At 41.3% G+C, this 27,651-nt stretch overlaps 1 protein-coding gene across 1 annotated transcript in view; it reads left to right on the forward strand.

Annotated features, from left to right (window-relative positions):
• Cpo (carboxypeptidase O) overlaps positions 1–27,651 on the forward strand; it is a 76,153-nt gene that overhangs the window by 23,529 nt on the left and 24,973 nt on the right. The window contains 9 exon segments of the mRNA XM_036173003.1: positions 12,153–12,215; positions 15,168–15,254; positions 15,257–15,271; positions 17,754–17,834; positions 17,837–17,860; positions 19,415–19,527; positions 22,500–22,587; positions 22,590–22,697; positions 27,010–27,094. Of these exon segments, the coding sequence (XP_036028896.1) occupies positions 12,153–12,215; positions 15,168–15,254; positions 15,257–15,271; positions 17,754–17,834; positions 17,837–17,860; positions 19,415–19,527; positions 22,500–22,587; positions 22,590–22,697; positions 27,010–27,094 (664 nt within the window).

A 27,651-nucleotide genomic window follows, 5' to 3' on the forward strand; every position in this document is an offset into this window, starting at 1 on the left:
ATAGTATTAGGAAATCAATGTCCCATATTAGGCTGTGTAAATTTCATGGGTAATGTATGACACTTGGATATTGAATTAGTTAATTTTTAATTAACTTGCCTGAATTAAAATCACCATGGAAACACATCTCTGGATGTGTTTATGGAGGCGCTTTCAGAAATGTTTAATGAAGGAGTGGTTCCCCTCTGAACATGAGTGCTAGGATACTATACCTGGGGTCCTGGAACATATAAATGGAGGACGAACCTAAGCATTAGCACTCCTCTGTGTTTGCTTCCTGAGTGTGGTTGCAATGTGACCTGCCACCTTACTCTCCACCGTCACATATTCTCCATCATGCTCAATGGATGGAATCTATCTATCTATCTATCTATCTATCTATCTATCTATCTATCTACCACCTTATATTTATATATTTGTAATATAGAGGTAAATGGGGGTGTCTGTATCTGTTTCTGTGTATGTGAATGGAATACATGCTCAAACTCTGGATTGAAAGAAAGCTGTCTTTCTTTCAGTTGGATTGTCAGGCATTTTGACACAGCAATAAGAAAAGCAACTAAGCAGATACTCACTCATTAAAACAATAACTGTGAAAAACTTCAGTAACATTGAAAAATCATGTTTCATACTACAGGATAAATGCATAATATAAAAGATAATGGCACATTTAGAAAAATAAGAGGAAAAAAATTACATCAAAATGGTGAAAACAACCTTTGGTTAATGGTTTCTTTTCTTCTTTTGTCTACTATTTTTCATCTTGCAAATATTCTACAGTAACATATATAACACTTACAAAACTTATAACACTTATGACATAGATAACACTTATATATAACATATAGAAAAGGTAAAGATTGCCTGCTATGCCCAGGGTCCACTTGGAAGTGATTAGGCTCAGGTAGCAAACTTAGAGAATAGGCCAGCCAGTGGACAATTGCATATGAGGAAAGCAGTTCAAAGCTTCTTGACCTTGTCCTTTGGGGTGTTTTGATTTTTATTAGTTCTTGCTGATCTAAACTAATATCCAAACTGGACATGATGGTGTACTCCTATAATAACAACATTTAAGAAGCTGAGGCTAGGGAATCATGTGTCTGAGGTCAGCCTGGGCTACATGTTAAACCTTGTCTGAAATAAATGTTTAATAACACTTTTACTAAATCTTTGAGACTTTCATATAACATATTTTGATCATATCTGCCCCCTCCCCTAACTTCTCCCATATCTCCCCTCACATCACCACATACCCAACTTTTAGTTTAGTCCCCATTTTTTTTTTTTCATTGAGTTCAATTTGTGGTTCTCAACTAGTCTTGGGAGCAAGAGCCTATCCTAGCATGTGGTCAACCTACCAGGGCTCACATCATTCAAGAAAACTAACTCTCCAAATGTTATCAAATGCCAACATCTCCTCAGCTAGCAGCAGGATTCCATGCTTACCTTCCCCCATCTATGCTGGGGTTTTGTCTGGCTTGAGCTTGCCCAAGCCTCATGCATACCGCCATGATCATTGTGAATTTATATGTGCAGCTACTGTTTGTTTGAAATTATATACTGCCTCTGGCTCTTACAATATTTCTGGCCTCTCTTTGTGAGATTGCAGAGCTTTGGAAGGTATGATGTATATGTTCCATTTAGGGTCAAGCACCCTTCAATCTTACTCCCTGCACATTGACTAGTTGAGGCCTCTGTGTTAGTTGATATCTTAGGGTTTCTGTTGTTGTGAAGAGACATCATGACCACACCAACTCTTATAGAGGAAAAACATTTAATTGAATTGGCTTACATTTTCAGAGCTTCAGTCCATTATCATCATAGTGGAACATGGCGCCATGCAAGCAGACATGGTGCTGGAGAAGGAGCTCAGAGTCCTATGTCTTGATTCGAAGGCAAGAGGAAGTGAACTGTCATAGACACAGGGCAGTATCTTTTTTGTTGTTGTTGTCATTTGCTTTTTTTCCAGAGCTAAGGACCAAACCCAGGGCCTTGCACTTTAAAACCCAGGGCTTTACCACTGAACTAAATCCCCAACCCCACAGGGCAGTGTCTTGAGCATTGGAGACCTTAAAGCCTGCCCCCAACAGTGAAGTATTTCCTCTAACAAGACCACACCTACTCTCCAACAGGGCCATACCTCCCTTTAGTGCCACTCCCTTTGGGGGCCATTTTCTTTCAAACCCACATTTGCCATCTACTATAAAAAGAAGCTTTTCTGAAATATATTGATCTATGAGTATAGCTATAAATCATTAGGAGTCATTTTCATACTATACCAATTGAGCAGAATAATAGTATTAGGGCCTATGACCTGTCTAGCCACAGGTTCTTGGTCCTATTAACAGTGCCAAGAATGGATTTCATCTCATGGACCAGGTCATAGAGTCATCCAGAAAGTGGTTGGTTTCTTCCATATTTGTGCCATTATTTCACCAGTGGGCATATCTTGTCAGACCAGTTATAGCTTGCTGTTTTCATAGTGAGACTATTGATTACTTTTCTCCTTTGGTAGCATGCATAGCACCTTCCAAGACCATAAAATCTAGCCAGTAGGGATGAAGCTTCCAGGTGAGCACCAGATTTTTCCGTATTCTTTGACTCGAATATGTGGTATCTTCAGCAATAGATTCAAGTTCTTGAGAGTAATTAATAACATTGACAATAGCCTATAAAGTTTGGGTGTCTGTAGAACCACACTGGACAACTCAGAAAGAGATCACCCATCCCTGGTACTGGAGTTTTTATTTGTTAATATGTGGTATCTAGTTGGGATATTCAACTAGATGTGTGTTTTTTGTCCAAAAATTTTTTTGATTTTTTTAAAATTTGTTTTTATTTGACTTCCCTACTTTCAACATAAATGAGTATAACTTTTGAAACTCTCTTCTCTAGAATACACTAAACAACAGTTTAAAAACCCTGACATTAAAGTTTCTCACACACACACACACACACACACACACACACACACACACACACACAGAGAGAGAGAGACAGAGACAGAGACAGACACACACACTTCCTCTCTAAAGTGCACCTCTGTAAAAATCATTGGAATTTTGTGATTTAAACCAAATGGCTTGAAAGTATTCTTCCTATCTGACCTCGGGATGTACTCAAGGAAATCATTGGAAACGAGATCAGAAATCTGCATAACTTACTTGCCACAGGACTACTTACAATAGCTCCCACTCACCCACCGCCTCTACAATGAGAAACAGTTCTATCCAGCACAGAAGAAAGAATTTCAATAAACAATAATATATAATAGATATTTACTTTCAAGTGTTACATGGCCACTGAGAATAATATTTTAAAAGAGTTTGTCAATGAAAGAGATGTTTCCGGTAGGATATAGAATATAATGGAGTGAGTACACATGTTATACATAAATATAACCAGTTGAAATAGGTGCATAGGCCAAAGGTTGACAGGAAATGTCCCCAAAACATCAACACTATCTAGTTTGGGAGCATGAGAGTATTGAGCATTACTCTATCATTTTTTACAATTTTTTTTCCTGCTCCTTTTTCTCCATACTTTCTAATTTCTCCATTTTAATATATGTTAATTTTATAAGGAAAAAAACTGAAAATACTTTACTACATGAAATATTCATGCTACTGTTTCTCCACTAAATATTTAAAGTATGAAAATTGCCTCAACATTTGTTATTTTTACCTCTTTATACATTCCAGTTGGAATTCCATCAGCCCCTTCTTTGATTCAGTGCTTATTAATAATGTACCCCAAAGGAGTGTTGTCTCTGTTCAGCATTTAGTGAATGTCTCCTCAAAAAGAATACATAAAGTACAATTACCTTTTCATTTGCTCAGTGAGAGGAGAGTGGTGATAACTTGCATGGGGGTGTGGGGGGTGAGAGAGTGGGGGTGGTGGTGGGGTGGGGTTGGGGGTGGTCATCAACTTTTCCCTTCTCTGTTGACATGTGTTATGTATCATGCAAGAACCTGGTAAACATTCACTTAAACTCACTGTTAAATTTTTTAAGTTTTAAGTATGGAGTTTTTGTTTCTTTCACATAAAAATCACGATAACTATTCATCAGAGGCTGTCATTGAAATTCCAGACCATTATGTTTTACATATTAGATGAACCCCCCTATTAAGTGCTGGCTTCCAGAAGCAATAGGTATTTGCTGACCTCAGTTGGTGAAAAGCTGAATGTTGGGGCTAGAGGGGTTTGTTTGCCTTTACTCAAGAGAATGATTGTGTGTGCTGAGACATTTTTAGAGGGTTCCAGCTGCTCACTAACAGTGTGAGTACTGCTCTTTAGTGTGCCCATGGATACACACAGTGAGACTCCTAATTCTGGATTGAAAATATCCAGTGTGCTGGCTAGTTTTATGTCAACATGACACAGGCTAGAGTCACTTGGAACAGGGAACCTCAACTGAGAAAAGACACCCTCAGGATTGGCCTGTGGGCAAGCCCGTGGTGCATTTTCTTGATTGATGATTGATGTGTGAGGGCCCAGTTCACAGTAGCTGTGGCCCTCACTGGGCTGGTGGTTCTGGGTTCTATAAGAAAGCAGGCTGAGAAAGTCATGGGGAGCAAGCCAGTAAGAAGCTCTCTATAGCCTCTGCATCACCCCCTGCCTCCAGGTTCCTGCCCTGAGTTCCTGTCCTGGCATCCTGAATGATGAACTATAAACTATAAGATGAAATAAACCATTCCCTCCTCAAATTGCTTTTGGTCATGGTGTTTTCTCACAACAATAGAAACTCTAGCTAAATATCCACAAAAGAGGGTTTCTTTTATACCGAGCATGTCTAAAAACATAAACAGAACCATATAAACTCTTTTAACATTGTGTTTGGTGTTAGGGGTAATCTGAAGATGAGTTAAAGTGTTTCGGAGGAGGTGGGTAGGTTATATGAAAGCACAGTAGCACTGTATGCGATGCTCCTAGAACTAATCTCCATGGACACCCAAGGGTGGGCTCATGTCCTACTCCCAAACAGATGACTGACAAGGCAAAAGCCAAATATTTACTGAAGTACCTGAAGGGAGGATGGCCATCCACCACCCTTATCCCTGATGCTGCTGTAAAAGGCCTCAGAGGCCTCCTTTCCCAGTGGGGCTCCACAAGCAGAATGAACGATGTGAGGAAGCATGAGAGGAGACCCAGAAGGCTTTCTCTTCATTTGCCCCTCTCCTCCCCTTGCTAAAGAATAATTACATTTTTAATAACTTCCTTGAACTGATCTTTATGGCTGATGTCTTTGTTGTCCAAATCAGCAGCAGCTACTTAAAAATATTTAATCTATATAACTAAGTCTTCAGGGAAAATAAAGCATCGATAGCATTTGTTCTAAAGACCATTGTTACTACAAGGAAAGAAACAGCATGCATATGAATATGGAAGTCTTAAAATGGTCCCAGCCTACACAGTTGCTAATAGAGTGTTGGTTATTGTTAGCCAGATTTGAGTTCAAATTCTCCCTTTCTGAGCTTCAATATACTTTGCTTGCCGTTAAGCTGGTAGTCAGCCACAAGATCATCACACTTCACACTTTGTTATTTAAAGGCTGTGCCATTTGGCTTTTCATATGCTCATGTATTAAGGTGATTTTTTAAATCAAGAAAATAAATAAATCTTATTACTATTACCTGTCGCTGCTTTGAATAAAGTGGTTTGAATGCATACATGTTGGGCCATTGTAGAGATACAGACAGCACTGGGAGATGCTAGCATGGACTGTTCAATGAGGATTAACTAGTGCTGTTACAGAGACTATTTGTGGACTTGTTAATAACAACATAGAATATGTTTCTGAAAATGTATTTATATGAATTGAAACACACTAAGGGATATTTGTATTATTCTTTATAAAATGACAGTATGTTCTATAAAGCTTTTAACTTCCATATATTACTTATACCAATATACATTTTATATTGAAATTTTTCACTCTGAGGCATTAGTGCCTATAAAAAAATACAATGCATGGTAGATATTCTAAGATAACTTGAAGAGATATATTGGTTAACATTTGCTTCTTTTAATCTACTTTTGAATCTCCTTTCCATTGTTTTGGGTAATTCTTTTTTTTGGGGGGGGGTTCGACATAGGGTTTCTCCATGTAGTTTTGGTGCCTGTCCTGGATCTCCCTCTGTAGACCAGGCTGGCCTCGAACTCACAGAGATCTGCTTGGCTCTGCCTCCCGAGTGCTGAGATTAAAGGCTCACCACCACCACCGCCGGCTTTATTTTAGGTAATTCTTTAAACAGCCTTACAGGCTTCTCACTTGTTCAAGCTAAATATGACAAAATTCATTCAACATCTGATAAAACATTTATAATTTTGAAGACAAGGAGCTAAATTCAAACTTTTAATAGTTGTATTGATAATAATTAATGATAATAAATGTAACTACATTTTTGAGTAGTGTAATTAGGTGCAGAAACTGAATACTGTTTGGGTAGTTGATTGTTAGTACATGATTCTAAATAGCAGTGGATCTTTGTTCTACTTGTTTATTTACCTTCATTGCTTTTTATTTTTATCCTGGCTCTTGCTGGGCAACACAGGCTGGACTTGGGTTTGTGATCCTCTTGCCTCAGTCTCTTGAGTTCTGGAATCATAGGTGTATGCTCACCAGTTTGACACTCAGAACCTAGCCAAAAATGTACCAGCTTGAAATTTGTGCTTTAATTAATCATACCAAGATATTTTGTAGCAGGGTGGTGGTGGTGCACACCTTTGATCCCAGCATTTGGGATGCAGAGGCAGGCGGATCTCTGTAAGTTCAAATACAACCTGGTCTATATAGTGAGTTCCAGGACAGCCAGAGTTATTTAAAGAAGCATTGCCTTTTTAAAAAATTGCTTTTTTTCCCCCATTGTTTAAGAACACCAGCAAACCCCTCATACTGATAGGAGAGAAAGAAAAGAACAGAAGGTGAGGATCTGACAATGATGTAGTGAGGACAAGCAGCGCTCTCCTGCATCCCCAGGAGTCTAGGAGAAAAGTTTTGACCTGTGACGTGGTTGTCCAATGCAGAGAAGTCAGCCTTGTAATAATATACACACAAACTACAAAAACTGGATTCAACAGGTTCTGTTTGTATATATAGAGGGAGGAAAGGGAGGAGGAAGTGATGTAATTCCATTTCAATTAAAAACATTTAAAAAAGAAGAGCAATACCAATTGAATGGCTAAATTAGTCCTTGTGCTTTTTGCTTTTAATATCATGGCAGCTGAATACGGCGTGTGCTGTGTTTCGTTTGAACTCCTGTGTGCTTACCCACTGGTTGTTGGGGTGTCCTACAACAAGGGAGTGTTCTCATTGCTAAACGCGGATTGACTCCTCACAAGAGTTCTTTGAAATAGTGCTCTTACTCTTCTCACTTTACAGAGAAAGAGACAAAGGCTCAAGAAGGAAGAGACACAGTTCGATAGAAGTTCAAGAACGTGGGGAAAAGATGAAAGTCATCAGAACACTGCTAATTAGCTGTCCAAGTTCCCCTGCATTCACCATCCCTAGGCAGAAATTTGCATCACAGCATCTCCTAAAGCTGACACATCAGTGCTATCAACGAAGTATTTGTCCCATACATATTTATTAGGTAAATGGATTATCAGTGTGATCTCCAATGACTAGTCAAACCCCTGGTCTTTGTTCAATAAAGCCTTTTAGCTAGGAACATTCACCAAACGACTAATTCCATGACTTATCAGCTAATTATTAGCTAATGAGTCACTTTGCAAGTGACTTACTTTCTTCTCCTGCTCTGTTTTCTTGTTTGCTATGGATCACACTTCATAGGGTTAAAATGAGAACTGAATTATAAACTGTACATGTGTTTGGTTTTGTAGGTGCTAGCCTAATGCCTGAAATAAAGTGAGCATCGAATGGTGTTAATAATCAGTTTGCTGAAAGATAAACCCTAAGTAGACAGTTAAAACAATACTATAGCTGTTTAAAAAAACAAACAAACAAACAAACAAAAACAACAAAAAAAAAGCCACAAAGCAACAACAACAAAAACCCCTGAAGCTATGATTAACCCACAGCAGAAGCAGCCCTGGGTGGCTTACTGGTTCCTATCAAACATTTAAGCAGAAGTTATACCAGTTCTCCACAGTTATTTCTAGAAGTTAGGGGTAAAGTGAAAACTTTCTAACCCAGCCTACAAGGACAGCATTTATCTAATACCCAAGTCAGACAAAGACCTGGCAAGGAAAGAAAAGTACAAACTGATAGCCTTCATAAACTCAGAAGAATCCTCAAAAAATACTGACAAATACAGCCTAGCTTTGGATAAAAAGAACTGTATGTCCTGGCTAAAGAAGGTTTAGCCCAATCATACACAGCTGGTTCAACATTCCATCACATCCACAGGCAGATGAAGGGAGGTTATAGCATCATATCAGTAGGTCTACAGAAGGTTTTCACAGCACCCAGCACACATCTACAGTTCAGAAAAAGAAACTTCTTCAATATGGTGAATACTTTTTAAAGCTGCTTCAGCTAATGTTATCCTTAAAGGCAAGGACCTGGAAGTGTTCACAGAGAGATCAGTCATTTCTGCACAGTGCCTACACCCACTGCTCTTTTTCAATAGCGCTCTTGCAGGTCTAGCTAATGCAATAAAACAAGAAAAGGCAGTAAATGGCATATAGTTTAGGAAAGTATGCATAAAACTGTACATGTTTAAAAGGAATATACAGGTAGAAAAACAGAATCAACAATAATTATCCTGGAACCAAGAACCCATCAGAGCCAACTGGCTGACATAGGAAAGTCCATTGATTTCCTATACATAGTAAAGAGTGAGGAGAATTTGAAATAAAAAACAAACAAACAAACACTAGTGTTCCCAGAATGAAATATTTGTGACATAACTCTTCAGGGAAATGTAAGGAACTTAAATGAAAGGTATCAAAGAAGTAAATGAATGGGAGAATATTTATGGTCACATGAAGGAAGACTCAGAATTGTCTGGATATCAGCTCTTCCGAATTTTATTTATATACACCATGCAACCCCAAACAAAATCCTAGGGAGTTATTTTGTGATTATTGACAAACTGATTCTAAAGATTTGTGGACCAATAAAAGACATTGAATAGCCAACACAATATTGAAGGAGAATGAAGTCAGAAGCCTGACATGATCTTAGTTCAGATTTACTGTAACCTTACAGTCACCAGACAGTGTGGTATTGACAAAGGAATAAACAAATACACCAGTAGAAAGAACAGGGAGCCCAGAAACAGGCCCACATACACATAGCCAATTGATCTGGACAAAGGAGAAAGATAATGCAATAGAGAGTGCTAGAGGAACCAGACACTGACATACAGAACAGAGAGAGCACAGATAGTAACTCAGAATTATACCACCGGGCTGGGAGGGTGGCTCAGTCTGTAAAGTACTTGCCATGCATGAGGACCTTAGTTTGATCCTCAGAACCTAGCCCAAAATGCTGGATGGTAGCAAGCCCCTGCCATCCCAGCTCTGGGAAGACAGAGACAGACAGGTCCCTGAGGCTCACCTGCCTATCTATCCTAACTAGAAATCTCTAGGCTAATGACAGACCTTGTCTCTTCTCCAAGGTGGAGGACAATATTGTTGAGGATGACAGCCAAGGTTGACCTCTGGTCTTTGTGCACATGTTTACACACACATGGACTCTCATTTCATTTACATGTGCACACACACATACACACATATGTGCACACACACGCAAAGTACTTTATTTAAATATTAAATACAACACTATAAAATTCTAGAAGATGTGGGCTGGAGAGATGGCTCAGAGGTTAAGAGCACCAACTGCTCTTCCAGAGGTCCTGAGTTCAATTCCCAGCACCCACATGGTAGCTCACAACCATCTGTAATGAGATCTGATACCCTCTTCTGTATACACAATAAATAAATAAATCTTCAAAAAAATTCTAGAAGATGGGCTAGAAAGTTCAGATGTCTCTAAGTATGACGCTGATATTTTAGACACACCAGAAAAGGCTCAACCCATAAAAAAATTGATAAGCCAAACTTTAGTAAATGTATAAGCTTCTAACTCTTTGAAGAAAGTGTCAAGAAAACCAGAAGACAGAAACTGAGATAAAATATTTATGAAAGAGACATCTGAAAAAAGAATGTGATCCAAAATATATAAAGAACACTGAAACTCAAACATTAATACAAGGACATGTAAGTATAATGTGGCCCTAATGATGCCTCATCAAAGAAAACACAATGAGTTGAGGAACCTAGTAAAAGAAGTTCTATTTCATCTGTCACCAGAAAATTGCAAATTCAAACTACCAGATGCACTACAGTCTGCTACAGCAGCCCACATCTAGAAGGCTAACATCAAAGGCTAGTGAGGATGTAGAATAACCAGAATTCACTCATTGCTGATGAAAATGCAAAACTGTCTCCACCAATTTTGGACAGTGCTTTATCAGTTTCTCACAGGGAAAAAAAATGTTTGTCATATGTTTCAACAATTGTACTCCTTAGTTCTTACCCAAATGAACTAGGAATACGGCTGCACAAAATCAGTCCCGTGTGTGTTCATAATGCCAATATAGGAAGTTACCATGGTGTCTTTTAACATATGAATGGGTAAACTGTGACACATCCAGAGAAGGGAATATTGTCCAGCTCTGAGAAAGGAGCTGCCAAGGCTGTGAAAAGATATGGAAGAAACTTAAGCACGTTGTGGTGGTCTGAATGAGAATGGCCTCAAAGACTCAGATATGTGAATGCTTGTTTCCTGGTTGGTGGAACTGTTTGAGAAGGATTAGGAGGTGTGGCCTTATTGGAGGAGGTGTGCCAGAGAGGGTAGGCTTTGGGCTTCAAAAAACCATGCCATTCTAGTTGGCTTACTCTCTGCCTTGTGGTTGTTGTCACAACATGCAAGCTCTCAGCTACTGCTCCAGCACCAGGCCTGCCTGCCTGCTGCCATGATGGTCATGGACTCACCCTCTGAAACTGTTAACAAGCACCCAATTAAATGCTTCCTTTTATAAGTTGCCTTGGTCGCAGTGTCTCTTCACAATAGAAAAGTAACTAAGACACACACTAGTAAGTGAAAAAAAATCAGTCTGGAAAGCCTGCACAGTGTGGCCCCAGCTATAAATATTCTGGAAAATGCAGATTAAGTGATGAGAAGTAATTACCAAGGGTTGAAAAATGGAAGGATGGATGAGCAGAGTCCAGAGGACAGTTAGGAACTAAAATCATTCTCTATGATACTAGACTGGTTTATGCTGGACATCAAACACCTGTCAAACCCCATAGAATATACAACACTAGGAACAAATTCTAATATGACTTTGGGTGATGACATCTCAATGGAGAGTCATTGGCTGCAACTGCTGCACAAGGGTTCATTCTCCCCACACATTTACAGCAGTGGTTAATATTAGAGGCTCTTAAATCAGCTTGCCAGGGTTCGGGTCCAGTTAACACTTTCCTTGGGATCTGGTTTCCTCATCTCTGAAACAGAGGTTAAAAAGAAATCTGTCTCAACATTTTAGAAAGGAGTAAATGGTAATTAAATTATGTAGAGTGGTGCTTGTCTCATAAAAAAGTTTCAGCTCAATAAATCTTTGCTATTACACCTTTTACAAACTTACAAGTGCTTTTTATCTACAATGCCTTATTGAGTTGTTCTAGCCTCCCTGCAAGGTTGACATGATTGTCCTCACTCTGTAGACAGAGAAATTGCATTTCACAATGGCTAAAGAGTTGCCCGAGATATCTTAACAGGTAAATCACAGAGTTATAATTTCAACATTGGCTTTGGAACTACAAATCCTGTGTACACTGCCTTCTATGACATTCGAAATTTTATATTTTTTAAAAAATATTTGTGTGTGTACATGCACATGTGCGCATGTGCGTGTGTGTAAGTACTCATGGAAGCCAGAAGATGGAGTTGGATCACCTAGTGCTGGAGTTATAAGTCAACTGTGAGCTGTCTAACATGAGTGCTGGGCATTGAACTCTGGTCTTTTGCTAAAGAATTAAATGCTTCTGACCTTATAGCCATCTCTCCAGTCACTTTGTGACATTTTAAATCAATCTTCTATTCTTCAGGAAGTCCTGATGTCTTCACTGTTTCATATCTTTCCTTCCATTCCAGATCCTCAGCACAGTACAGATAAGAGGTTGTCAGTCCACAGAGGAGCCTTGAAACCTATTTCTATTAGAGACATCTCCCCATGGGAGAGGTGAGTGAGGACACACAGTATGAAGGACGGTGTTGCTTTAGGATATATCAGGATGGATTACTTTTAATATTAATATTAACAAACTAGATTGGCTCAAACTGTGAACTGAAGATTTGTCTGTATGCTAAGTTGAATGAATTTCCAAACATCTCTCCCTCCACCATTAGCACCCCTATGGAAACTACAAAACCTGGCAATACAAAATAAAAAGACAAATTAATAACACAAAGAAAAGGGAAGGGGAACAGCCCCAAGTGCCCAATTTGAACATGAACCTTAATGAACATTTTTTTGGGATTGCCGTGTCCTTAGCAGATTTGAGAAGCACGGAGATGGCGCCTGTGTGAGTGTGGGACACAAGGAAAGATGGGTCCTCAGTGGTCCTGTTTAGCTGAAAATGTTGGTTTTTTTCTTGCTGGATCGAGGGGTTCCACAGTGGTTCTTAGAGTGAAAGCCTTCTGCAAAGACGCATTTGTAATGCTGTGAAGATGCTTGGTGGTCCTAGAGTAGGTCGTGAGAAAGAAATGGCTTTTGTGTGTATGCCTATAATGATACCACACACATTTTTGGGGGGTTTGGTATAGACGTCTAAAGCTAGAGTGGCTAGATCAAAGGATACACATATCTAAATGGTGTATATAAATGCACAAACTGCCTTCCAAATAGATTTTACCAATTTATACTCTCTGCATTTGAGAATATAGTATTTTTTCCATAATAATTGTTTAGAATGCTGAAAAGAACTTACACTTTCCCATGTAGATATTACCTCAAAGAACTGTTGGCTCTGTGGCTTTGAACAAGATGTCGTATGCCCATGGAAACCTGATGATCCGGTGTGATGGTCAGTGTCGACAACTTGATAGGAATTACCTGGGAAACAAGCCTCCGGCATATCTATGAGGGTTATTTAGACTAGGTTAGTCTCTGGGCATTCCTGTGAGGGGTTATGTAGATTAGGTTAGCCTCTGGCCATGCCTAAGGGTCTTGATTGGATTAATTGAGGTGGGAGGATCCACCCTCACAGAAGACAGCAGTCTTGAGTCCTGGAGTGCATGGAAGAGGAGGCCAGCTGAGCACAGCATTCACCACTCTCTTCCTCCTGATTGTGGACACAAGGTAGCCAGCTACCAAGCCCTACCTTCAGTACTTCTCCGTCACCATCAAATGTACTTCAAACTGTGATCCAAATAAGTCCTTTCTCCCTTAATTTGTCTGAGTGGGTTTTTTGTTGTTGTTGTTTTGTTTTGTTTTTTAATCACAGTAACAGGAAGAGTAATGAAGACATCTGGTTTCCATGATAGGATCACACTGGCTTGGTTACTTGCTGACTGTAAGACCTTGATAAAGGCACTTACTTAATCTCTTTAATTCTTAGATTCTTCATCTGTGAGACTGGAATAGTAACATCTATCTTAAAGCATTGTGACGATGATACATAAAGTTGATTGCATTAACCACCGATTAGGCAATAAGTAAACATACACCTGCCACTTCCAGTTGTTCCTATTTATAGCTTTATTTGGCCTATCTGTATCTTTCTCTGGCCCATCACAGATGCTTACAGTACCTGTGTCATAAAATACTATTCTTTCATAGCGGACAGATTGAATTGAAACTGCCCTTACTTAGTCAAGTATTTATTAAGGTACTAACAAGTTTTCTCCATAGTCTCTATGCCAATTAAGATTTAAATTTTAAAGATAATTTGTTTTCTCCAGTTAACTACTATTTCCTATAGTTCTGGATTGTCCAGTGTCAACTGTGTCATGTGTCCTGAGACAGGCTGAAGGCTGCCCTAATATGTCTTCATTTTTCACTGCATTTGCTCTTATGGAACCCCAGTTATAGATTTATTAGTCATGGTATAAGATTCCTTCAAAGCTTGATATATATGATCTATAATTAAATCAGATCTATTCAGGGCTATTAAGTTTAATCAAAATTATTAACATGGGTCTGACTTAGAAACTTCAGTAAGCAGATTCTGGGAAGGGCATACTGGGTGTTGTCCAATCTTAGAACATTAACAAAGGATGCTATTGGTCTATTAATCTACTTTTCATTACTATAATGAAATACCCAAAGCAGGATAACTTTGTAAGTAAAAGAGGTTTAATTAACTCACAGTTTGGGAAGCTGAAAGTCCAAACAGCTTGGGTCACCCTCTGGTGAGGACCACCTACCTCAGCTGCATCAACTCAGGATGGAAGGCAAAAACATTATCAATCAGGAAGCCAGAGGGAACTGCAGGGGTCAGGCTCCAAACCTTATCTCAGTTCACTCTCAAGAACTCTTACTCCAGGAGACCAGTATTCCCTGTGTAAGACAGGGATTCAAATGACCTAAGGACCTACCACCACCACCACCACCACCACCACCACCACCACCACCACCACCACACACCACACACACACACACACACACACACACACACACACACACACTTCTTCAAGGTTCTGTAACCCTCCACATTGCTGTACTAAGGACCAAGCCAAATGAACCTTTATGGCAGAAAGAACATCTGTCCATAGCTCTTATGCTCCTAAGGAGGAAAGACGATCCTACTTAAAAAAAAAAAATTGTGTGTGGTGCAGGAAGGCTAAATCTGATAGCTGTGTGAAGGGTGTGCTATTTTACACAGTCTCTGAAGGGTCACTGGTGGATGATCAAAACTGTTCGTTCTCAATTGCTTATTTGTAAAGGTACATGGGATGGGTTGGGGGGGGGAGGGGTGGTCCTTGGTGGCCCATGAGTTCTGAAAGGAAGTGATAGGTGCGAGATCATAAATCATGGCTTTAGTCCTCTGGTTTGCTTGTCACGTGACTTTCACAGTCTAGAGCAGCGTGCAAAGTTCTGGGTCAGAGTGAAAGAACATTTATCTCAACTGGAGGCAATCAAGCAACCTGCCTAGTGAGCCCGGTCACAGCGTGGTCCTGTGGGTTAGTTCAGATCTATCAGCGGATGAGCCGGGTCAGCAAGAAGTATGCGGAAGTGGCAACCCAGCATTTCCTGGAAATGACCTATGAGACCTGGCCCACATCTACTACCTGAAAGTGAGTGCCGAGACTGAGCCTGACCTTAGGGCAGAATCTGCCCAGTCAGAAGGTACAGCAGGGGTTCTGCCAGAACTGCGAGAGAGTTCAAAGAGCCTTTTCCACCAAACTGGGCTTTTGCCCACGCCTGCTTCATAAAGCTAGGGTTCTGAGGCATGACAGGACCCAAACGGAGGAGAACCCATGAGCGGATCACCCCACAAGGATTAGAATTGGCTCATTTTTCATCTCCTCTGTTCTTTGTTGTTGGTGGTGGTTTTTTTCTTTATCTTCTCCCCTCCTCTCTTTCCCCCCCATTCCCCTCTTCTCCCCTCCCCATTCCTTCATGTGCCTGGGCATGCTTGTAGACCAAGGACAACTTCCAGGAGCTGGTTCTCTTCTTCCCTATGTATGTAAGTTTTGGAGATCAATCTCAGGTTATCAGGGTTGGGGCAAATGTCTTTTCCTGCAGAGTCATCTTGTTAGTCCAAATGTTTTGTTTTAAAAAGAGAACCCCCCCCCCACACACACACACTCCTAAAAATGTTTTAAAACACAGAAAACCTTCATTTATTATTCTGTGGCTTTACCACAAAGGAAACAACCCTACAGAAGTAAGGTGATTTATACAAGGTCAAGGTCCCATAACCAGATAATTGTTTAAACCAAAGCAGTAGTTAGTGCCCCAGTTCTCTTACCTCTTTGTGTGGTAAAAATAAATACATAAACAAACAAACAAACAAATAAATAAAATGTCTGCGGTGTGTCACTCTTCAATAGGGCAAGAATTTCTAAGCTTTTAGGTCCAGACCAGGGAATGTCTATCCTGGCTGGACATTAAAATTACCCGTGAAGTGTGGTCAAATGACTCCTCTGTCTCAGTCCCTCCCAAGGAGATGGCCTGATTGTTCTAAGATAGGGCATGGCTTGCTAATTGCACTAAAACAGTAGCCTTTCTTTTCCTCCTTCTCCCCTTATCCCCCCACCCATTTCTGTCATACAGGGGACATAGCTACAATCTTTCACACACTAATGAAGCTGTCTACCATGGAACTACATCCCCATCCCTTATGACTGTTTTATGTCAGACATATTCTCACAGATAACTTGGAATATATGCCTATGCCATCATCTCTGACAAAGCAATGGTCTTCAAAGAGTAATTTTAGAAGAAAATTGGGTGGGGGGTTGGGGGGGGGGGGGGTGGTGGTGGTCAGGAACTGTCCTGGAAACCTTGAGAGGCAGGGGAAGCCACAGGAAGAAAGTCCCTTGACTCTGACAACCCCAGCCATGACTTTGCCTCAGCTTGTAAGTATCTTATGTGGAGGGTAGCAAGTTTTTGCACCCTGATAGGCCTCTCCACCAACGCAACAATTCAAATCAGACCAAATTAAGAAAAGGCCTAGTTTAATTAATGCATAAAGCATTCCTTGGTGATTCCCCGGCCTGCAGAGAGGAGACTGGATGAGAGACCAGAAGAACCATGTGTCTGTTTTCTGGGATGCAGCTTGTATACGCTGTGGGAGTGGTCTTGAGCCTCTCTGGAGAAGAACTGTGTTTGGTGGGCTTTGAAGGGGTGGGTTTAGGGAAAGAGATAAGGGAGGGGAGTTGAGGGGGATCTTCCACTGGACAGAGGGAAAGTCAGTTCAGTTCCCAAGACTGACATACAGCCTGGGGTAGGCCATTTATAAACCCAAGTCAGATACAACTGTTAGAGCCTGGGACTAGTTAGAGCCCCTCATCCACCAAAGAGAACTTAAAATTGTCAGCGTAATCTCCACCCACCTCTAGGAAGAGGGCAGATGGGCAGGGAAGGAAGAAGATGGGGGTGGCTATGGGTGGAGGAGTAGCTGGAGAATTTCATAAGCACAGCACAGGGTATGAACTTTGATCTGCTTATAGTTTGGGGAAGTTTGAGTGAAGGTTTGATTCATTTAGAAATACTTTTGATTCTTGAACATCACAGCTGATACATGCTTTGGCTCTTTGGGTGAGCTATGTGTATAAAGCCTAGAAGCATAGAAGCCATGTATACATTTAGCCTCTTAGCTTGTGGGGCTGTTGACTTGAACTTGAGGTCCTTTTGCCTCTGCCTCTCTCCAGAGTGCTGGGATTAGGGGCATGTGTCACCATACCCAGTGTTTAATGTGTCTGCCAGGTGATTCTGTGCATGATAAAGGTTGAGAGCCACTATTGACTTTGCTTTTATTTGCAACCATGGTATACTTTAGGATGCAGGGGGAAATGATTCTTTGGATGGGTGTGCTGGGGAATCAGTGTCCAGTCCTAAGAACAACCATCAAGGTAATGAGCAGGAGAACAAGGTAGGAGAGGAGAGGACCACACTGGTGGGGATCTTCACTAGAATCCTTGTCACCATCCCTGAACCCCAGCGGGAAGTAAGGAAGGGCACTGTGGGGGAATGAAACATGGTGGCTTTACAGTCTCTTACACTAGCGATCCTTTGGTTATGGAGCCTGAATGTCCCTCACCCCCACCCCAGATCAGCAAACCATCCAACAGTCCCAAGAAGATCATTTGGATGGACTGTGGAATTCATGCCAGAGAATGGATTGCCCTTTGCTTTTTTGCCAGTGGTTTGTGAAAAAGGTAAGTGTCTTTAGTTTCCTCATAATGCTAAATCACGCCATTGAGTACCTGTCACTGCTGAGCTGTTTAGCAGCACGATTCTTTCCCGTTAACCATTGACTGTACTGAATTCGTCCCTCACTTTGAGTGAAATGGAATTAGTGAGTAGCCTTGCCAAAAACTGAATATCTTAACTCCATTTCACTGCATCCAATTTTCTTTGTTTGTTTTTTTGTTTTGTTTTGTTTTGTTTTTTGTTTCTCTGTGTAGCTTTGCACCTTTCCTGGAACTCACTCTATAGCCCAGGCTGTCCTCAAACTCACAGAGATCTGCCTGGCTCTGCCTCCCAAGTGCTGGGATTAAAGGCATGTACCACCACTGCCTGGCTCCAAAATTATTTTTATTGGAAGGTAAATCTACTTAAGTGTAGAGAAGAAGACACATGTTGGAAGTCAGAGATAATATTGAATCCTGTCAAATAGTATTGGGAAAAATTTCCAACACTGAGAGAAACATTTCACCAAGTTTCTCTCCTATTAAGAGAGTTTGGAAATAATAACCCATGTGTCTGCTGTGCGGGTCAAGAGATTTCCCATATGGAAAACACATAGTGTGGTGAGTCTTTGAGTTTTCATATATTTCTTCTCTTACCTTTAGGGAATAAGACAACTTTAAAAATGATATATTTTTGTTAGTCTTTTGAGAAACACAAATACAAAAAATAACCAGGGAGGAGTCATTCCTAAGACTGACAGCAGAAATGTCAACTTGGAGAAATACAAAGTAACTTCATCTCATACCCAGTGAATTATAAACGTTCAAGGAGCCAGGCAGGAAGACAGAGGAGTAGGGAAGTCAGTGTTTTATTGTTGTTTTGAGACAAAGTCTCACTATTTAGCCCAGGGTGATTCCAAACTCACTATATAGTCCATGAACTTGAGGTCTTCAAAAGCCTTGTTCTGTCTCCAGAGTGCTGGGGTTACAGGTGTACCACCACACCCACACCAGTGCATCATCAACAGGTCTGTCAGGTGATTCTGTTTGCAATCAAATTTGAGAGCCTCTGCTAAAGAAGACTAAGAGAGTTAAGGAGGAGCTGGAGGCTGAAATTGTGATGGAAGTCATCTATTGTAATTAAGTGGAAATTTATAGAAAATTAGAAAAGAAAGATTTTTCCCTCAGGACTTTCTTTGGACTGCCAGTTCCCAAATAATGACACAGAGACTTCTTATTAATTATGAAAGGTTGGCCTTAGCTTAGTTAGGCTTGTTCCCAACTAGCTCTTATAACTTAAATTAACCCATTTATATTAATCTACATTCTGCTGTTACCTCTATTCCATACTGTATATCCAACGTCCCTGTGTCTAGCTGTCAAATTTTCTACCTCGATACTTCCCAGAGTTCCTATCTCTCCCTGGAATTCCTGGGTCTATCCTCTCCTGCCTAGCTATTGGCCATTCGGCTCTTTATCAAACCAATCAAAAGGTGCCTTAGCAGAGACACATCTTCATAGTGTACAAAAAGATTATCCCACAACAGGAGTCGTTCTAGAAGTTTCTGTTTTAACTTCCAGATTCTACAGAATGGTAAAGACAACACAAGGATCAGCAGGCTCCTTAAGGAGTTGGATTTCTATGTACCTCCACTCCTCAACACTGACAGTTATATCTATACTCGGACAATGGGGTGAACAGTGTGTGGGGGCCAGGGCTGTGTTCAGGTACTGAAGCCCTCTTAGGGTTGATCTTCTGATGTCAGCCATTCTAGCTATGGAAATCTTTGTAAATCCATGTAAAGAAAGAAGCCCCATCTGATCATTTTTAAATCAAAGTCAATGACAGGATGTGGAAGCCTAAAACCTCCTTAGCATTGGAGTCTAGGGTGGGTCTCGTTTATGGTTTTCCATCTACCCAGTCTCCATTTGGACTTCTTTCTAGCACCTTCTTAGTGTTTATGATTTGTCTGCTGCCTGGTTAGCATCGTATTTATATGTATCTCATACACTGACCTGCATCTACTTCAGATCAGTTCTAGAAGCATGAGTGGGGAACAAACCATGTCTAAATTCTAAACTAGCTTGTGGTTTTCAATATGATCATTCAGAGGGCTAAATGTCTCGGCCTTCTAATGTAGTAAACAGCAGAAGGGTTTCTCCATGCAGCGTTGATAAAGCACATTACTCTCTGAATGAGACCCCATTTCTAGAGAGCACTTTCTCCCTCTCCGCTATCACTTCTCAGAGTTGCCCCTTTCTAGAAATCACTCCCTCTTTCCCCTCCTCCATCCCTCTCCAAAGCTCTCTAGACCCTTCCAGTCACTCTGGCCTTGTGTGAATTAAGTCTCCCCTCCCCCGCTGACCCCCATAAACTTTCCTAGGGACACTTGTCTTTACCTCTTTACCTGCATTTCTACTTAGCAGTCTTCTGCGGGGGGAAAAAAAAAAGCAAACAAAGCAAAAAACAAAAACACAAGACAAACAAACAAAAACATTTCTGTTATACCTGGAATGCTTTTTCCATTGGTCAAGCTGTTTGCCTGACATTTGGTATAACCCAATCTCAAAATGTAACCAAAGCTGCATGAGTAAGATCATGTCCATAGACCCAGCTTATCTACTCAGAAATGAAAGGGCAAACTGGCCCTCGGTTGCATGGCTTATACATCTGTTCACTTTAGTTTGTACAGATGTTCCTAATATTGGGTGTCTCTGGCCTCTCTGTAAAACTAAAATTCACCTATGCACAAATTTTACAATGATAAAGGCTTTTTTTCCCCAGACAGTTCTAGGAAGTGTTTTCTATGTTTGAGGGCCACCTGTCCTCACTGACACTGATTGATGAAGCCTCTGCACGTCAACATCTCTCAGTGCCTCTGTTTCAGGATCCTCTCTGCTCATTCCGTAATAATGGCACATGCTTTGGAGCAAATCTCCATTGAAATCTCAGTGTCTCCTGGCGTGGTAAGTACCTGCTCAGCAGATAAACTGAGGACAGCTACTACCAAGGGCTGAGAAGCATGGTGGCTTACTAAACATAACCATCTTTGAAAAACCCATACAGCTTCTTGGGCATTCTGAATACTTTTATTTCCTTTCAAGAGATGGTATCATCTATACAGTGTCCAAGGACAGAACTCTCTTCAAATGAAATTGGCTAAACCAGGACAGAGTAGACCTAGACCAATGTCTTAGGTCTTAGGTCTATTTCTATTGCTGTGATGAGACACCATGACTAAAAAGCAAGTTGGAGACGAAAGGCTTTATTTGGCTTATGCTCCCATATCAGTGTTCATCATGGAAGAAAGTCAAAATAGGAACTCAAATAGAAGCTAATGCAGAGGCCATGGAGGGGAGCTGCTTACCGGCTTGCTCCTCATGGCTTGCTCAGCCTGCTTTCTTATAGAACCCAGGACCACCAGCCCAGGGATGGTACCACCACAATGGGCTGGGCCCTCCTACATCCATCACTAATTAAGAAAATACCTGACAGGATTGCTTATAGCCTGATCTTACCAAGGCATTTTCTTAACCACTGAGCCATCTCTCCAGCCTGTGGTGATAGTTTCTTAATTGAGGTTCCCTCTTCTCAGATGGCTTTAGCTTGTATCAAATTGACATAAAACTAGCCAGCATAAACAGTCAGGATATGTTTTAAGCCATCACTTGGTTTTAAAATATATAGCTCACCATCAAGCAGATTAAAGTCAGAGTGCTGTCTGGGTATTTTTTACAGCAGGAGGCAGACAGCAAGCAGAGTAAACATTACTTTCTCCTTGCAGCACTTCCGTGTCTGCAAATCTAGAAACGCTCAAAGCATTGGAAACAGATGAAGAATCAAGGGTGGGTAAGAACACTGGCCCTCACTGAATGGCAAGGATTAAGATGCAGTCTTCATTGCTTGGTGGTCTTGGAAAAAAAAAAAAAAAAGCCTCATCTCAGTGGGCTTTTGTTTGTTTGTTGGATTTAGAACATTGGTCATATAATCCCATTTTAACCAAAGTCCATTATGTGGGTCCTATGTGATGCCACATGGGAGCGGCACTGGTCTAGCATGTAGGGGACTTTGCTATTATTAATGTGGGCAGACTGCCTGGGTACTTACAAAATAGCTCTGATAGGACAGAAACCAGTAAGGAAGATGTGGCCGACAAATCAGTGAGGAGCTGCCATAGAAATCTGATTTTGTTTTGTTTTGTTTTTTGAGACAGGGTTTCTCTGTGTAGTTTTGGTGCCTGTCCTGGATCTCGCTCTGTAGACCAGGCTGGCCTTGAACTCACAGAGATCTGCCTGGCTCTGCCTCCCGAGTGCTAGGATGAAAGGTGTGTGCCACCACTGGCTGGCAGAAATCTAATATTTGACTCCCAGTCACCCTGCCCCCGAAGCCCCCTGGTTCACCACAGGTTTAAGAATGCTATTTCATTGTGCGTTTTCCCTTCTGAGCCACAAAAGGATGGAGTTTGCACAGTTGGAGTCTAGTTCTTCAGGCTAGTCCTCATGCCTTTCTGAGCTCCTCATCAGGTGGCTACTTTAGCAACTATGCAGTTGACTGTCTTACAGGACTGACTTGACAGCCCCGGACAGGCCTGGTGTACCCTGAGCAAGGTTTGCTATTCACCTGGCTCATTTGTAAACTGTTTCCATGACCTCCTGTATTTTCCAGGTATGGGTGCAATCACAAACTGCTAAGATTTGATGTTCTGTGGGTGTCAGAACTAGAGACTAATACAGTCTCGAGCCGTAGAGAAAGCGGGGGAAAAAAAGAGACATTCCGTGCTTCCTGACCGTGCACTCTTATGGGCAGCTCATCCTCACACCATATGGCAACACCAAAAATAAACCAAGTAACTACAAAGAACTAGTGAGTCCAAAGTGCCCAGGCCTCTAGACAAACCTCCACAGGGCCACTGCCTGCCTTCCTCTGATTTTTCATTTCCACGAGATTTTGGCTCCATTCTCCATTCTCCCCGCCCCACCACCATCCTTATTTTCTTTTTCCTGCTTTTTATACCTTGCCAGATGCCTGCCGGGAAGACTCCAGGTTAAATGGTGCTTTACCTACGCTAATTAACTACCTGTTTCATGAAGTGTCAAGTTGGGAGACATCTTAGGTGTTTGGCTATAATATAAATGAGATGATTGTGTTAATAATCTGCAGAAATGTGCTCCCCTTACTGCACGTTATGTCGGAGCTCCATTCAGCTATTACAGCTTTTGAACCATGCTTAAAGAGCTTGCCAGCTGTTAGCGGAATATGGCATGTCTAAAATAACACGGCTAAATAATATCTGCTCTCTTTTCTACTAAGCACAAGGCTGTGTTTTCTTCTAGACTCTTCTTGCAGCATTTGCCCAGGAATATTTGTAAGAGGAAATGCCATGGGACTGCCAGCCAGGGCAAGGAGCTCATGCTCTGTTTTTTTCCAGGTCCTTCCCTGAAGCCGTGCTTACTCAAGCTCTGGTGGGCAGGCTTGCTTCGAAGAACTAAGCTCTTTGCCCTTTTGTGACTCTGAGGACCAGCGTCACAAATCAAAGGGAGAGCAAATGCAGAAATGCTGTAATATTGACTAATATTAACTGAGGTTTTTTTTTCTATTTTAATTATGGTAAAATACACTTAGCATGAACCTACAACAGCAACCATTTTGAGGTGTAGAGTTCAGAATCTTCAGCATTGTGTACCAAGCCCCAGGACTATCTTATTGTGCATACCTGGTACCCATCACATGACATTTCACATTTCCTTCTATGCCCAATTGTGGCAAACACCAGTTTTCTTTCCGAATCTGTGAATATGACTAGTTAGATGCCTCACATCAGTGGAATAGCAAAGGATTTGTCTTTTTAGGGCTAGCTTATTCACTTTAGCACAATATCCTTGGTGTGCATCTCCTGTAGGATATGTCAAATTTTCCTTCCTTGTCCTTTTGGTTGTAAGCCTTTAGCAGCCAAACCATCTCTTTAGATCAGCATTTCCTTCATTTTTAAGAGCAAGTAATATTCCACTGTATGTGTATACCATGTTCTGTTTATCTACCCATCAGTGGGCATTTGGGTTTGTTCTACCTTTCTGCCCAGTGCTGCTGAGAACATGGCTTCACAGGTATCTCTCCAAGATACCACTGTCACTTCTTCTTGACATATCTAGAAGTATAGTTTTTGGCTTACATGGTAATTCTACTTTTCATTTTGAAATTTGATCTACTACTTTGCATATTGGTTGTACTCTTTAAAATATCTACCTACGGTGCACAGGCTCACACTGCTCCATAGTCTTGCCAATGTCTGTTATTATTATTTAAAAAAAAAAAAACTTTTAAGAGTGTCCTCATCATGTGCAGATGACAGGGTAGACGAGAGCAAGTCATACCCTGTTGATATTAAAGAGGCCAGGTGACCTCTTGGTTATTTTCATCTCCTATCCTTTTCCCTCTGGAGCACAACCCATAAGGTACAGGCAAAAACTAAAAGATAACCCCCTAAAGACCTTTGCTGAAGGGAGTCCCCAGTAATCAAAACTACCCAGCAATACCTAAATACCTTTCTCAGGGCCATTTTCTCCTACCATAGTTACAAAAACTCATACTATATGATTATTTTGAAATATGTAGAAATACCTAATATTTGCTTGGATTATTACAACTCAAAGGGATTTTAAAGCAATTATCTCATTTGATTCTTGTGATGATGTAATAAACTCACTTTGGGAATCTACAAATAGAGCTTGAGTTAGCTACATTCTCAGAACCCCTCCAGGGAGAGCATGGAGGAGTCTGGGTTGGTCCTCCGCATTCTTGAAGCACTCCTACCAACCCCACAAAGCCTCTCTCTGCTTAGAAAGGATTTTTGACTTTTTGAAGCCATTAATCAACTTAGATTTCCAGTCAACCATGTGCTCTCTCATCCTCAGTTGTAATCTGTGGCACTTTTTCCTCTGATAGAGAAATTTGCAGAGATGTGGGTAGTAGTTATGAAGCCCAGAACGAGACTCATCCCCCAGCTTCTATGATAGTCATTATAGACTTCTGTCTTTGAGAGAACTGTCACAAAGCCAGATGAATCTCCAGGGGCATTGGACATTGTAATTCTTCAGTGGGAAGATATCTTCCACCAATGGAAAGGTCTTCATGGATGGTATTGTCTTTCAATATTTTCTCATGGGAATGTCATTCCCTTTGGTGCAGGAATACAGATATTACAGGGTCTGTATCCAAAAGTCAGAGGGTCTCTTGTGGATTGCCCATGTTGGAGGCCTGTGGCCACAGGCTAAGAGGGCATGAGAGAGAGAGGCTTGGATCGGTAGCATAGGAATTGCTGGAAAGTGACTCTAACATGAAAATATTGGTAAATCATTGGTTCTATACATAGAAACCAGTAAACTTTTCCTGTGTCTTTTGCAGCCTTGGGTGTTGAAAAGTAAGCATAAACATTCATCTTCAAACTTTTTGATAGGAAATATGAAAATTTTGTACTCTGTGTTACAAATCTTGGCTGTGTTTTGGGGTTCCTGGGGAGAACTGAACCAAGCCCCTTATCCAAGGAGATTTCCATTTCTAGAACTATTTACAGCGACTCTATATTTACAAAACCAAAGCTTTTTAGAGCCATGGTAAATATAATACTGCATGAGGGACAACTTGGCAGTCACTATGTAGAAGAAGCAGGAATGTGTGTGTGTGTGTGTGTGTGTGTGTGTGTGTAGCACATGCGGAAAGTCCCAAGTACCTAAAGGATACTTCCAGTGACCTCACTACCACCACTTGCTGCCTGCTTAATTCTTTGGAATTTCTCTGGGCTCCTCCCACCTCTACCCACGCATCTCTCTTTCACTTTTTAGCACTCAGCTGTGAATTACAGAAATGGAAAGGAGAAAGGGGGTGTCTAAAACTAGGCCATTTCTAGCTGAGAGAGTCAGGGGACATGGTACACCTCTAAGCACAGCCTGACTCTCTAGGACCAATGTGACTGAACACCACAGAGCTGGCAGGGGACAAGAGGTTTTGGTGGTATCTGGGTAGACTCTAAGGAGACACTGTGGGATGTGGTACCTGGAGGACAGTCTGTCATGCTGGGATGTCTGGATTCAGAAATACTTAGGTCTATCAACAGACCTATTTAAAAAGATTCATCAGGAGGTCAGTAAATACAGGACTTAGCAGAAGTCCAATAAGTCTTGGCCTTCGATCTTGACTCATCTCAGGAAAGAATCTGAAGAAAGGAAGGCTGAAACCTGACAGATCTTCTAGTTTGGAGAGATTTCCTGTACAATCAGGAGACATGAAAGTGGAGACATGTATCAAATATCCATAAGAAAAAACAAAGAGGTGAAACCGTAAGAGGCTATGAACAAAGGGTCGTGAAAGAGACAAGACAGGAAGAAAGAGAATCCAGTAGGGGTCATCAGGGAAGGATGGATGGATGGAGAAATTGGAGGAAAACCATTTGAGAAAGTCCCTCAAGGTTGGGTCAACAGGTGGGGATTCTAGGTCGAGGGAACATCCTGAGAAAAGACGGGAAGCTGGGGAACATGGTGCATATCCGAGGAACAGTGAGGAAGCTTGTGTTTCATTACAATGTAGGGTAAGGGTATAGGATACAGTATCAGAAAGATAGATTACAGTATTGGAAAGGTAGATTAGGACCACATTGTAGAGGATCTCAAAATCTAGGCTAGGCAGCCTGTGTTTCATTCTGAGGGCAATGAGTAGATACTGAAAGCTTTTCAGCAGGGCCGTGAACACAGATATATGCATCTGGAAGCCATGTGGGATCAACTGGGATAGACTGGTGGGAGGAAGGGAAGTGTGTTAGAAGACACAACATTACCGCAATTCCGAGCTAATGAGTCTGACAAGGAGTAACAGCAACGAAAATCCTCGCTGGTGACTTTGAAGGGGAAATAAAGGAGCTAAAGCTATCTACAGGACTTTACATGTGTGCTGTATCATATGCAAGACCAGAAATAGCAACAGCCTCATTGATGGAAGACAGAACGAAAAGCAATGGGGGTGTGGTTAGTGTTGGGTAGCAACAGGCTACCTGGACATAAATGCCCAATGGGAGGTTAGAGGGACAGTCTAAAAACCTCGGGGATAGATCTGTACGAGACACAAAACCCTTGAATCGTCCGGGTTTATTTTTAAAACCAGCTCTCTCCGCATCTCCCACCTACAGATTCAAGTTGGACAGAAGGCGGCAGATGTATTGAAAGCAAAGCCTGGAACCAATTATAGAGCCGGATGGAGTGCAGATAGTTTATGTAAGAATACTTTTTTTAATGGTAGCTAAGGCACAGAAGAAATCAATGAAGTCGAGATGGTAAGATGGGCCCGAGACCAGGAGTTCCTCCGACCCACAGAGAGCTGGACGAATCGAAATGACCAAGGATCAAAGGAAGACTGTGTGACTCAGTACTGTACTCTCTAGGGATAAAGTATGAGCGCAAAGGCAAAACAATTGATACGCTGGCTCAAACCAGAGTTTTCCCTGGCTTGAGTTAAAAAGAGCTGGCTGGTTAGAAGGCACAGGAGTTAACAGGAAGGGTATTGTCCTCTAAGTCTTGGTCGGTTGATTGCAGTCCCAGGGGATCCACCTGCCAGGAAGGCAGATCAAGGCAAGACTAGGGGAAGAGTCAGAAGAAAAAGTTCAGCTGAAGGAGGGCACAGGACTTCTCCCAGCCTAGAGCACCTCCCCCTACTCCACCCCCCCGGAGCCCCTGGGGCCCACCTACCTAATATTTGTGTCATAATTTTCCTGGGATTCATTTGGTTTTTGTTTTTCTTTTGAAATTCCTTTGTGAGAATTAGCCCATTCATT

Source organism: Onychomys torridus, chromosome 23 (genome assembly GCF_903995425.1).
Source record: "Onychomys torridus chromosome 23, mOncTor1.1, whole genome shotgun sequence".
Lineage (NCBI taxonomy): Eukaryota > Metazoa > Chordata > Mammalia > Rodentia > Cricetidae > Onychomys > Onychomys torridus.